Source organism: Sylvia atricapilla, chromosome 4 (genome assembly GCF_009819655.1).
Source record: "Sylvia atricapilla isolate bSylAtr1 chromosome 4, bSylAtr1.pri, whole genome shotgun sequence".
Taxonomy (NCBI): domain Eukaryota; kingdom Metazoa; phylum Chordata; class Aves; order Passeriformes; family Sylviidae; genus Sylvia; species Sylvia atricapilla.
The window spans coordinates 69,355,387-69,367,736 of NC_089143.1; the positions used below are offsets into that span (position 1 = coordinate 69,355,387).

The 12,350-nt window shown below is 42.0% G+C and overlaps 1 protein-coding gene across 4 annotated transcripts in view; it reads left to right on the forward strand.

Moving 5' to 3' along the window:
- ANKRD17 (ankyrin repeat domain 17) overlaps positions 1–12,350 on the forward strand; it is a 70,992-nt gene that overhangs the window by 46,357 nt on the left and 12,285 nt on the right. For 3 of the 4 annotated variants that reach the window (XM_066318268.1, XM_066318266.1, XM_066318269.1), the window contains exons 12-19: positions 405–532; positions 923–1,066; positions 1,625–1,727; positions 3,268–4,023; positions 9,195–9,343; positions 10,454–10,565; positions 10,711–10,856; positions 11,866–12,008. In XM_066318268.1, coding sequence (XP_066174365.1) covers positions 405–532; positions 923–1,066; positions 1,625–1,727; positions 3,268–4,023; positions 9,195–9,343; positions 10,454–10,565; positions 10,711–10,856; positions 11,866–12,008 — 1,681 coding nt within the window. The remainder of the gene's footprint in view (positions 1–404; positions 533–922; positions 1,067–1,624; positions 1,728–3,267; positions 4,024–9,194; positions 9,344–10,453; positions 10,566–10,710; positions 10,857–11,865; positions 12,009–12,350) is intronic. The other variant, XM_066318267.1, reaches the window with a different exon arrangement.

A 12,350-nucleotide genomic window follows, 5' to 3' on the forward strand; every position in this document is an offset into this window, starting at 1 on the left:
TACCTGTGGTTTCTGCTGAGATTAGTCGAACTGTTTCTAGTAAAAATAGTGTATTTCATCTTTAATTCCTGGTAAAAGCAGCAGTAGTAGGGATCACTGGGGTCTCCATGCCGCCGGTGCAGCTTTGGAGCACTGTCTTTGGGAGTTGAACTACAAATGCCTGTTGTCTTCCAGAATTTGACTATAGCTTGCTTAATGTTTCGATAAAAACCTGGAATTTCCATTTTCTCTCTCTTGGGCTGATTCTCATGAATTTTTATTATCCCTGCTTTGCATGGAGTAGGACATCTGACAGGATGGAATTTTCCCTGTGTAGATTGCAGAGTAGTTAATTCTGTTATACTTGATAGAGGTGAACGTGTTGAAGTCTGTTTTAGCTGATGTTTGCCCCCCTGTTTTTGCAGGAGCAAATGTAAACAGGACTACAGCGAACAACGATCACACAGTGCTGTCACTGGCCTGTGCTGGAGGTCACTTGGCAGTGGTGGAGTTACTGCTTGCTCATGGTGCTGATCCCACACACAGGCTCAAGGTTTGTCTCTCAGCTGCCTCATTTTCTTGTAAAACTAAGGATACCCAACTGAATTTTCTCCTTTTGTATTCTCTACAACTCACCCAGCCTGTGATGATTTAAATGGAAGTTTCCACAAGCAGAAGTTCTGCTCATGTATGTATTGTTGGAGTTAGTGCAGGTCTGCTGCTCTCCAGTTGTGAAGTGCTCTTTGTGGAAGAGGAAAGAATTTTCAAGTCTTTATTCTTTTTAGTACTTCATAAAGTCTTTAAGTATGGATGTGAACTTGTGGAGATTGAGTATTTGCTAAAGCAGAAAGCAGTCACATAGGTACTGTGTTGTGTCTCCCAAAATGCCGCAGTGTTGTTTCCATGATGCTCTTTTCTAACTCTGTGACCTTTCCCTCTTCAGGACGGATCGACTATGCTAATCGAGGCAGCCAAGGGTGGTCACACCAGCGTGGTTTGTTACCTTCTAGATTACCCAAACAACTTGCTTTCTGCTCCTCCGCCCGATGCCACTCAGCTGACCCCACCATCCCATGATCTAAACAGGGTAAGATTTCAGGGCTCATGATCTGCAGGGTTTTTTTGCACTTTCTTACTTGAGAGTTTAAAGGTGAGAGAGGAGTCAGTCATGTCATATCATAAACTGTAGGTGAGCACACTGAAAATTACTTAGAGCTGTAATGGAAATGGGGAAGACTTTTGAACATTATGATATAGTGCACTCATCATTCTTACTGTTCTCTAAGTATTACTGGAAAAAAAACCCGAGGGTGGAAAACACCAGCAAGTGCAAAGGTCTGCTTAAATGAGACTCCTCAGAATTGAATTTATAGCCCACTGTGGCTTGTATTTCCTATATTATAGTACAGCATTGTACCATGCCGAGTATGGTTCAGCAAGTAATTTTTTAGGTTAAAAATGCAAAGTATGTGGAGATCATATGATATCCAGGTGTTAATTACTGAACTCAGCATATTAAAAACCGTAATAAATGTTCTTAGTCACCATTAAAGTCTACTTTTCTAACAGATTTTGTTTACCTTCTATTGAATTATAACTAGCACAGAGTATGAGAAAAGTAATCTGTTAGTATCCAACGTTTTAGGCTCCTCGAGTACCAGTGCAGGCGCTGCCCATGGTCGTCCCACCCCAGGAGCCTGACAAACCCCCTGCTAATGTCGCCACAACCCTTCCCATCAGAAATAAAGGTCAGTTGTAGTTCTGGAGCTTATTTTCTAAATATCCTTCCTAGGTAGAAGATAGAGGCTCGCACTTGTAGCAGAGTAGTTCCTGTGAAGAGTGTTTACGGATTCTGTCAAGGCAAATGCAATTTTGATTTTTTTTATTTATATTTTTTAAAGGATTTGCTTATCTGACAAGTATCAGTTATCTAAACCTGTAATGATAAAACATCAAGAAATCTGCCTAAGTAAATATGTTCAAATCTCTAGTCTGACACACTGAACTAAATGCAAAATGTTGCCCAGAAGTCTATAGAAATTGGAAAATGGAAGTTGCAGAACCCATGTCAATCTCCACATCATAATTGATTTGATAACTTGTGTTTTCTTAGGGTAGTAGTCTGGGAGTGGGTTTGACTAACTGGATTTAGTGGATTTGACAACTGGGTTGAAGGCGGAATTTCTTGTGCAGTAAAATCTTTAGTCTGATGTGGCTCAGGTCCTCCTAGGGCTATTTTTGCATCTATTTTGCTCTTGCCATTTTGACATGTAAATGCTTTCTGTACTTAAGAATTCTCTTCAAAAAACAATTTTTATCAAGCATCAGAAATAGCAAATACAGGCGTGCATGTCTTAAAATTAATCCTGTGTGTACACTTGTATTGTTCTGGAAATACAGCAAGGATGGCTGGAAGAAACTGGGCACCTCCACTGCCTCAGATCCTGAGTTTTGATTTGCTTTTTGCCCTTCAAAATTAACTGATTGTTGCTTCTCCACCTGGTATGGCAGAGCATGTCAGCTGTGTTACTGGGGACTTCTGCATAAAAGACCAGTCGGATTAGTCCATCGCTTGTTCTTGCAGGAAGGCTGAAATATTTGCCTTGCCTGCGCAGAGAGCTGAGTTTTGACACAGGCAATATCATGTCTACTATGGATAAAACATAGTGGCTAAAGACACCCTGTTAGATCCTGCTAAATCCAAATGACTATCCTGGGTTCTGGCACTCTTTGTCCCCTGAGCAAAGCTGGATACCTGGAGCAAAAGGATGCCTAGTTCTAAAAAGCATAGCACTTCTTAAAATGTACCAGCAATACTTAAAAGTCAGTTGCAAAACCAGTGGCCAAGTCCCAGTCCTAGAGATGTTTTTGTATCCTTTGGGCTGCGTTCTCAGGGCTGTAGGCATATGTTTATGTCCCAACACCACTCCAGACGCAAAACCCCGGGTAAAGAGACAGCATAACCTTGCTTGTAGCAGCACTCGGTAACAGCGGCTCGAGACAATCGCTTCCTTTGGCAAAAGCATAAGGATTGCTGGAGTAGACCTGTCACCGTAGCACAGGGATATGTGGGATGCATGTGCAGTAGTGTGTCCTGTTAAATTGCAATCCGACGACTGGGTACAAATTGGCAGGTGTTCTTGGAGGGCCTTCGGGACACGCTGACCTTCCGTGGGTGCTGTGCCCTGGTGCGTAGCCAGCCATGCAGCAGCCCAGCAGTAGCTCTGTAATGAGGATGCCATTCGTATGCACTTCCATTGGTTCTGAGGGGGTTTCTTTTTCACACAGCTGCTTCTAAACAAAAGTCCAGCAGTCATTTGCCAACAAACAACCAGGATGTACAGGGTTACATCACCAATCAGTCTCCAGAGAGCATTGTAGAAGAGGCTCAGGGCAAGTTGACAGAGCTGGAGCAGAGGATAAAAGAAGCCATAGAGAAGAACGCTCAGCTGCAGTCCCTGGAATTGGCACACGCTGACCAGCTCACCAAAGAGAAGATTGAGGAGCTGAACAAAACGAGAGAGGAACAAATTCAGAAGAAACAAAAGATTTTGGAGGAACTGCAGAAAGTGGAGCGAGAGTTACAGCTGAAAACTCAGCAGCAGCTAAAAAAGCAATATCTAGAGGTAAAAGCGCAAAGAATTCAGCTCCAGCAACAGCAGCAGCAACAGTCTTGCCAGCATCTGGGACTACTGACTCCCGTTGGGGTAGGAGAACAACTCTCAGAGGGAGACTATGCACGATTGCAGCAAGTGGACCCCATCTTGCTTAAAGATGACCCTCAGCAAGCTGCTGCACAGACGGGTTTTGCACCAATTCAGCCTCTGGCCATGCCACAAGCTTTGCCTCTGGCAGCAGGTTCCTTACCTCCAGGGTCCATCGCAAATCTTACAGAACTGCAAGGTGTTATAGTTGGACAGCCCGTGCTGGGCCAAGCACAACTAGCAGGGCTGGGGCAAGGAATACTGACAGAAACACAGCAAGGGTTAATGGTAGCCAGCCCTGCTCAGACGCTCAATGACACGCTGGATGACATCATGGCAGGTGGGTTTACATTGTTATGAGCAGGTATAATATTTGCTTCACCAGTTGAGGATATGTCCACTTCTTTTTATATGTATGTGTGTGTGTGTGTGTTTGTGTATTCCCACGAGCTCTACAGCAAGCACGACTCGCCCTCTGATCCCTGTCTTGAGGAGTTGGGAAAACTAGCTTTTAACTTTTCAGTTCGCAGGGTGAGCTAACTGGTGCCTGTTGGTATGGTGGAGTGGCATTTTCAACTCGTCGTAGTTTGAGGGATGTGTTAAGAGTTCATGTTCTGTTTTGGCCTGATCATAGCTCAGGAATAGCACCATGATGGTACTGAGTAGTACTTTGGACTAGCTGAGAGCTGACTTGCAGTAGGCTGAGCAACTGCAGCCCCACAACTAGACTGTAAAGCGTGAGGGAGCTGTGGATTTATCTCCAGAATAAGAGCTGCTCCAGTTGGCCTTCTGTAGTCTGCTTATTGGAAGCTTTTACTTCTGCTTGGAAAAAAAGCGATAATCCTATGACTTTTTGAAACACCTATTCATGAAAATGGCTGCCAGCAGAAAACATGTTTAGTTGTACCAAATTCTTTTCATCACTTTGGAGAATTCTTTACCCAGTGACATGAATGCTCTAAGGCCTTAAGCAGTAAAATAGAAGAATGAAGCAGGTTTTAAATGTGAGTTGTTGCTGTTTTAGTTTACGCCTCACTCAGCTGTGCTTCCTCCCATTTCCATGCTAAAGCAGTCATTGAAATACTCCTTGGCTGAACACAGGTGAAGTGGTAGGACATAGTCTTAAAAAAATGTCACTTAATGAAAAAGTACCAAGATGCTCGAAGTTAAGCCGATGCACTGTCATTTTTACAAATGCTGTCTATCTGAACAAGTCTGCTTTGCAAAGCTGCTAGGATGAGCGATGTGTGCCAGAGGGAAGGCAGGTCTCCAAGCAGGTGTTAGCCTGGAGCTGGTTCTGCATATACTGCACAAGAGTTGGAGTACAGTAGTAGTACAGAGTCAATGGAAGGTATGGCAAAGGATTAAAACTACCACCTGGTGATTTTGTAAAGTACTTGGAACACCACTTTTGAAATGAGACATCTGATAAATGACCTTGTGTCCAGGCAAAGCTTCATTAAAGATGACTGAAACTTTTTTACTGGAAATCTTGTGTTAGAATTAAAGAATAGACGTAGTAATTGAAAGTGGATAAAAATACACATCTGCATGAGAAAGTAGATAAAATTACATAAATCATGCACTAACAGCAAAGATTTCTCTTGTGGAGCTGCTGGGGTACACGACAAAATGAATTTAAATGCTGGGATGGTTGTAGTTCTTGGTAACTTATAAAGAATCTGTGTAATGCACTTGAGTTGTGTTTATATATAAGTTAAACCTGGAGTTAGGATATTTGGGTCATGTGTTTAACTGCATGTCACATCCTGAGAAGGTGCAATTTCAGGTCACCTGTCACATACTCAAATGCCTGTGCGTGCCTTTTTGGGCACTCAGGTATTTCCAGTGTTAATTTAAGTGAATATTTTGGAACTGCTCAGCCACACATGTTAGTACATGTTAGGAAGGAAGTCTGAATTAATTTTTGGTCAAGTGCCTGATTATAGGGTGTTTTTTTAAGCGAGAACCAACACAGGCCTGAGTATAGAACTTCAGTGCCAGTCTGTAGTGAGTTCCACAAATCACAGTTTAATGCGGAGCTGAAATGGGCTCAGTGCAACACAGAACATTTAAGTAGCAGCTAAATATTTGCTAAGTAACTCCATGTACTACTTTAAAAGAAGCTTCTAGAGCATTCTTACGGATTTAAATTCTTGTTTCTGAGATGCCTTGAGTTTAGCTCCATTGCAGAGCTGTGTTTACAGCACCAGTTACAGAAACAAAGCTTCACTTGGACTGTGTAAGCTTGATTTAATGTGCATCTCTGTGCTTAATTATTTGAAAACAATGAATAACTAATAAACAGTACTTAATTTTTTACCTTTGGGCTCCTTTATGGTCCTAATGGAATTGAGGACAAATGAAAGGCTTGCTCTTGAGCTGCAGATGTTGGGCAGGCGAGGCTCATAAAATTAAGTATTTTTTAGGGTTAGTTATGTAAGTCTTGGATGAAAACATTGTATCTGTTAAGTGTTGTGGTAAAGATCTAAAGAGAAAAAACACCTTGTTTTTAATAGCAAGCTTTTCATAAAGTATAAACTATCCCAAGGATTATGTCCAGTCACAGAGCTTCTCAAAGAGCTTCAAGAATTTTGAAGTACTTGATAAAATGCATTCCTGGAAGCTACCTTGTGGGTTGAGTCAGTTCAAAATGCAGCTTTCTAAATGAATATGTGAGAAAGGGCCTGCCTTGGCTGTAAGCTTTTCACAGAGACTCAATACTGAAAAAAAAGCAAACAGTCGAGTGCCAGCCTTCCCGGAAAATCAGATTGTGTCCCACTTGGGACCTGAGCAGGAGCTGGTTTCGTGTGGGGCTGATCTGCCTTAAGGCAGCCTTGCACACTCTTAGCTAATAACCACTGCAACTGCAGGTGTGGTGTGGTTCTCAGGCTTCATCCATGGAGCCCTTCTTGCACAGCAGCAACCCTGTGTTCGTGTGGGAATTCAGAACATAACTTGGACTGTTACAGTCTGAGGCATGTACTGCATCTCAAGTGCACTATAGTGATTTTAATCCTGTGTGGCAGGAACATGGTTTGTAATAGCTGAGGATACTACAGAGAAATTGGGGCCAGAGAAGGAACTGATGTGTAACAAGCCTGTAGAGCTGGCTTGAAACCAGTTGGGAAAAGCTGAGATGTCTCATAAATTTCTTGTAAAGTATTGTAATATGGAACAGTTTTTATCTGTCTACTGTTGACATTACAGGAGACAAGAAATCAGTGCATAAGGGCAGTGCTGTGCCCATAGCAAGACAGCATTTGTGGGACATGTGACACCCACATGAAGAGAAGTGGTATTACAAGGGTGAAAGCCAAGGGCATGTGCTGGTGAGGCTGGTGGGTGTGGCAGAGGAGGTAGCTGCTCTGAGGGTGTCTTCATTTAAGCTCACAGAGAGTTGAGGTATGGCCAGAAGAAAATCAAGATAAAGTGCAGTGCTGCTCCAGATATCAGTAAGCACAAAACTGATTGTCTGATGCCCCAGCAAATGTCTGAGACTTAAACTGGAGTAGTCAAATGGTGCTTGGTGATGTCTTCCAACCAAGAAGCTTCATTAAGGTGTAGGTGGTCCTGTACCAAGTCATGTATATACTAAACTATTCCAGGGATGGCCTGACTTTGAAGACTTGGCTATCCCAGGCATAAAATAATGATGTTTCCATGATGAAGTATAGACGTCAGTTCACTTTTCCACTAGTGCATTAGAGTAGGGCAAGGAGCAGAGTGCAGAGTAAAATATTTGACTCTCAGTGTGTTTAGTATGTAGAATCAAGCTAGTTGGTTACTCTTCTCAGTGCTCAAGACTGCTGTGAAAACCTTTTGGGTTATTGAAAACTTGGAATGTTTTAGTTCGGGCGCCGTAAAAATTCTGTCCATCACTCTTGACATGTTCATTACAAATTTGAACACCATACAGGTGATGTTAAAAATAAATATAATCCAAGTGATTACCCATAAAATGAATATTGTGTCTTAGTGAATTGTGTTGTAGGTATATGAACTAAATTTGTGAATTACTGCTGAAGCACACTTCTTTCTTTTTGGGGTTTTTTGGCCTTTTTTTTGTATTTGGGGAGGGGGTGATTAGGGTTTTCCTCCCCTCACTGCAAATGTAAAAAATACACTTTACCTGAACTGAGACCTTCTTAAATAACCTAACTTTTTTAGCCTGTAATGTCTAATGTCTCCTGTAATAGAGAAGATGCTTCCCAGTCCCCTTTTTGGGACTTGAGGAAGAATTCTTAGAAACTGTTTAAAACACAGGTGATTTTTGGCCTTATGTCAAAATATTTTGGCATATCTACAGTATGCTAATTTTAATCCATACCTAGTGTAATTTGTGAGAGAAGTTTTCAAAAGGCACTCAAAGATAATAGATCAAAGGAGTTTGAATTCTGACTTACCTTTAAATTCTGACTAACCTTTAAATATAAGGTTAATGATACTTTCTGTGTTAAAAGCTGGAGGGTTCCTTGTGCCATTTATTACCTTCTTTGCTGGGATTTTGTGTAGGAAATCCAGAAATTAAATCAGTTATAGATGTAAAATACAGCTGCCTTGCAGAGGTGGGAGCACACAGCTGGGCCTGTTAGGATATAGATTTTGTGTCATCAGTTGGGAAACTGTTTCATTTTGCTGTTTAAAGTGCTTTTGTCAACTGGCAGAATGTGTGGTGCTTCACTTTCTCCTTTGCTGTTACACCTGAGAAACAGCTGGAGAAACACTGAAGAAGTGGCAGGGAAAAAAACATTGAGTTGATGTGAGGAAAAGTAAGAAAATGGGTGTTTTCCCCAAAGGCTGCTCCAGACTCAAGTTTGTTCTGTACTTCTACACATCCCACGTATAGAACGAATTTCAGGGAGCGTGGCAGTTGGTGCTATCTGTGTCATGTCCATACACTGTTATCACTGTAAGTGGTTACCTTTGCTTACCTAACACCTTGACCAAACTCTCTGCAACCTGCTGTTCCACTTCTCTGATTTCAGCAAATCCTGCCATGTGAGCATCCTGCCCTGTTGCTTTTTTGTTATGTTTATGGGGGGTGGGGGTGAAGGCTGGACAGACTTCTGCATGGAAACATTTAAACTCTCTTAAGAAAAATTGCATAGATACCCCTTGGTTGGACTTGGTCTGCAGCCCTGCTTCCAAAGGTAAGGAACTCCAGGTCCAAATAATAGTTGATTTGTTGTAGGAAAGATCTTTGGGTTAAAAAAAAACCAAACCAAACCAAAAAAAAACCCAAAATTTGTGGTGGGCTTTTAGAAAACATCTCAATCTGATACTTAACTCTTTTTTTGATTGAATACAGTAAACCTTTTCACAGTTCAAATTCTAAGAGTTAAAGATTCAAAGGTTGGGCTCAGTGTGTGGAATACATATATCTGTGGAAAACGAGAGTTTTTAAAGAGCTCTATTTGTCAGTGCGAGTTCACGCCACTGTCCCTTTACTGTCACATTACACTTGGGAAGTGTTTTGCTTTGACTAAGTGTGGTTCTTCTGTCCAACAGCAGTGAGTGGAAGAGCATCTGCAATGTCAAACACTCCTACCCACAGCATTGCAACCTCAGTGTCCCAACCTCAGACGCCGACTCCGAGTCCCATCATTTCTCCTTCAGCCATGCTGCCCATCTACCCTGCTATAGACATCGATGCCCAGGTGAGCCTGCCACTCGCACAGATGCACAAAGCTATTTTTTTCCTGCATCCTGAATAATTCAGTGGTGGCGAACAGCTCTGTTGTATGATGGATTGGGGTCTGGGGACTGGATTTGCTGCCTTTAGAAAGCCAAAACAACACCCCCAAGAGTTGCAACCCACTATTTTTCTGTGCTCTCACCAAACAAAAAAAGGTCTCTGAATGACTAAACACTTGTATTTCCTATTCTTTTGTTGTCAGTGTGATTATAAGAAAAAGCAGAGTTGTCTACTGACAGAAATTAAACGTTTTCTGGCCTGATATCCTAAGACAAAAATAAGCCTTAAAGCATTGCACACTGAGTTTTCAGTTGTGCTTCCAAGTTGTTGGCCAGAGATCACGGATGTATGAAAGTCTTGAAACTAATAAATGCTGTGATTTTTTTAGCAAGAGGAAATAATTAAAGCTCTCACTTCCACTAAGGGAAAGGCTTTTCTCTCTTGAAAATAATTGTTAAAAGGGCAACTTTATGTTGACTTTGAGCTAGCTGGCCATCAGCTAAAAGTATACACATACTAACTGGCATATATCTCTGCACAGCTGTGGGTTATACATAACATGACTAAGATTTGGGCAGCATGGAGTAGAGGAAAGGCATGAGATCATTGTTGAGAAAATGAGAGAAACCTCTGAAAAATCGGCCCTTGCTGCTTGCTTGTGGCACTTGGCTTGGACTGTGCTGTGATGAAGCCTTTGGTTGAACCAGAGTGCTGAGAGTTAAAGACAGAATTCTTACCTTCGTTATACCATCTAAAGGTCACAGCCAAGCAGTTGTAAAGAAGTTAATCTGGTTAGCAGAGCACAGGTGAGAGCTCAGTTCTTGAAGAATCTCAGTTCTTGTCAGGATTTCTTCTTAAATCTCCCAGCAGAGCTACCTTGAGAGGTAGAACCCTGTCATGAGCTTGCACACAGAAGATAGCTGTCAAGGGGGGCATCCATAAACATGCCCTTAGCTAATAGAAGCTTTTTGTTTTGGCATGGGTGTAGTTATGTTTTGGCTAAGGTGCACTATAATGAGGCTGTACTTGAAAAAGCAAGTATTTATCTTGTGTATATGTCTGTTTGGTTTAGACTGAGAGTAACCATGACACAGCCTTGACACTGGCTTGTGCTGGTGGCCATGAAGAACTGGTACAAACCCTGCTGGAGAGAGGAGCTAACATTGAACACAGGGACAAGAAAGGTGGGTGTCTCACCATGGCAGTATGAACCCTGTCTGCTTTGCCATTGTGTCCCACTAAATAAATCTCCAATAAGCCTACACTTCATGTGAAACCTTTAGGCTTGGTTTCCTGGTGGTTTAAGTCATGTCATGTTTTCTATTTCAGGGTTTACTCCGCTTATTTTGGCTGCTACAGCTGGCCATGTGGGTGTTGTGGAAATCTTACTGGATAATGGAGCTGATATTGAAGCCCAGTCTGAGAGAACTAAGGACACTCCCTTGTCTTTGGCTTGTTCAGGAGGGAGGCAAGAGGTGAAGTAAACCTTAAATCTTCTGAAGCAGTGTGTGAATGACATATTGTGCCAGTAGAGTACAAGCGTCTTCCAGAAAAGATGCAGTCACATCGGTTATGTGTTTAAAAAAGTTGCAAAGAGCTTAATATTTTCCAATTTAGACATTTCAACGTGTCTCATACAGATTCCTTTTTCTGTTTTGATAACTGGACTGGTGCTGTGCAGGTGTCCTTGTGAATGCAGTCGTTAGTGCCCCATTATGGAACTTTTACCAGCATAACTAGATGTAGATATGAAAATGAATGCCATGAGTGTTCTTGCTGAGAATGAGGTGTTAGACACAAATGGGTACCATATATGAGCCTTACTGTAGTTCTGGAGGGCAGGGGGCAAGGGAAAAAGCTGGGCTTTGTACAGCAGAGATGATGTCAGAACACCTTCCTGCCCAAATTTGTGGGTTTGACAGTATATTTGTTCTGTGATTTTATGGGAAAACATTCTGATTGAGAATTGTGCAGGTCTAATCTCATTTTTTTTAATGCTTAAAACCTGAAAGTGAAGCAAATTTAACATTGCACTGGAAGTGACACCATGAGTTTTCACCTCAGTGTACACTGGTATTTTAAGTTGCTAGACAGTTCTGTTTCTTGTCAAGTCCTCTGCAGGAGAGGACAAAAAGCAGGAGTACTTTGTACACTATGCTGAAACTGAGTGTCTGGGTCTGGCAGGCTTTAAAGACAGCTGAAATAAACATGAAGAGATCTGCTTTTTCTTACACTGCTGTTGGATTTGGTATACTCAAGAGCAGTCATGATCGATTTTTTTCCAAGGAAGTTTTGCAGTGGCCTTGGGAACGCAGATATTGCCTCATCTGGTCATGAAGGCAAAGGGTATAGCGAAGCAACTGATTAAAGCGGCTTTCTTACCACTGATGTCTTCCAACAGAATATTTAGGTCTAAAAAGCATTTGCTTGGATAGATTCACAAGTTTGGGAGAAAACCAGATGTTATTTGTTGAAACACTGCAGGTGGTGGAGTTGCTGCTAGCTCGAGGGGCAAACAAGGAGCACAGGAATGTGTCTGATTACACACCTTTGAGCCTCGCTGCCTCAGGTGGCTACGTGAACATTATCAAGATTCTGCTGAATGCTGGGGCAGAAATCAATTCCAGGCAAGTTCCCTTTACAGCCCTTATCTCATGTGCTTGGTTGTGAGTTACGTGAGGAAAGTGTGTGTGTTTTCCCTGCATAGTTTTCTTTATGTGTCTGCATTTATGCCATACTTTTGCGTCTATTGGGAGGTAGAAAACAGCTGAGGTGTCAGCCACACAGGTACAAGGAAAGTGTCAAGCACAGGTTTTAAGTTATAAGCACACCTCCTAAGAGATGCCCTTCAATTTGAAGCAATCAAAAGTAACAGTATGTGGTGTCTCTAAGTAGAAGTACCTGTCCTGGGTGATGCTGCTGTGGACAACCTTTTGTAGCTTCAGTAGATCTTGGTATAAAGCTGATTT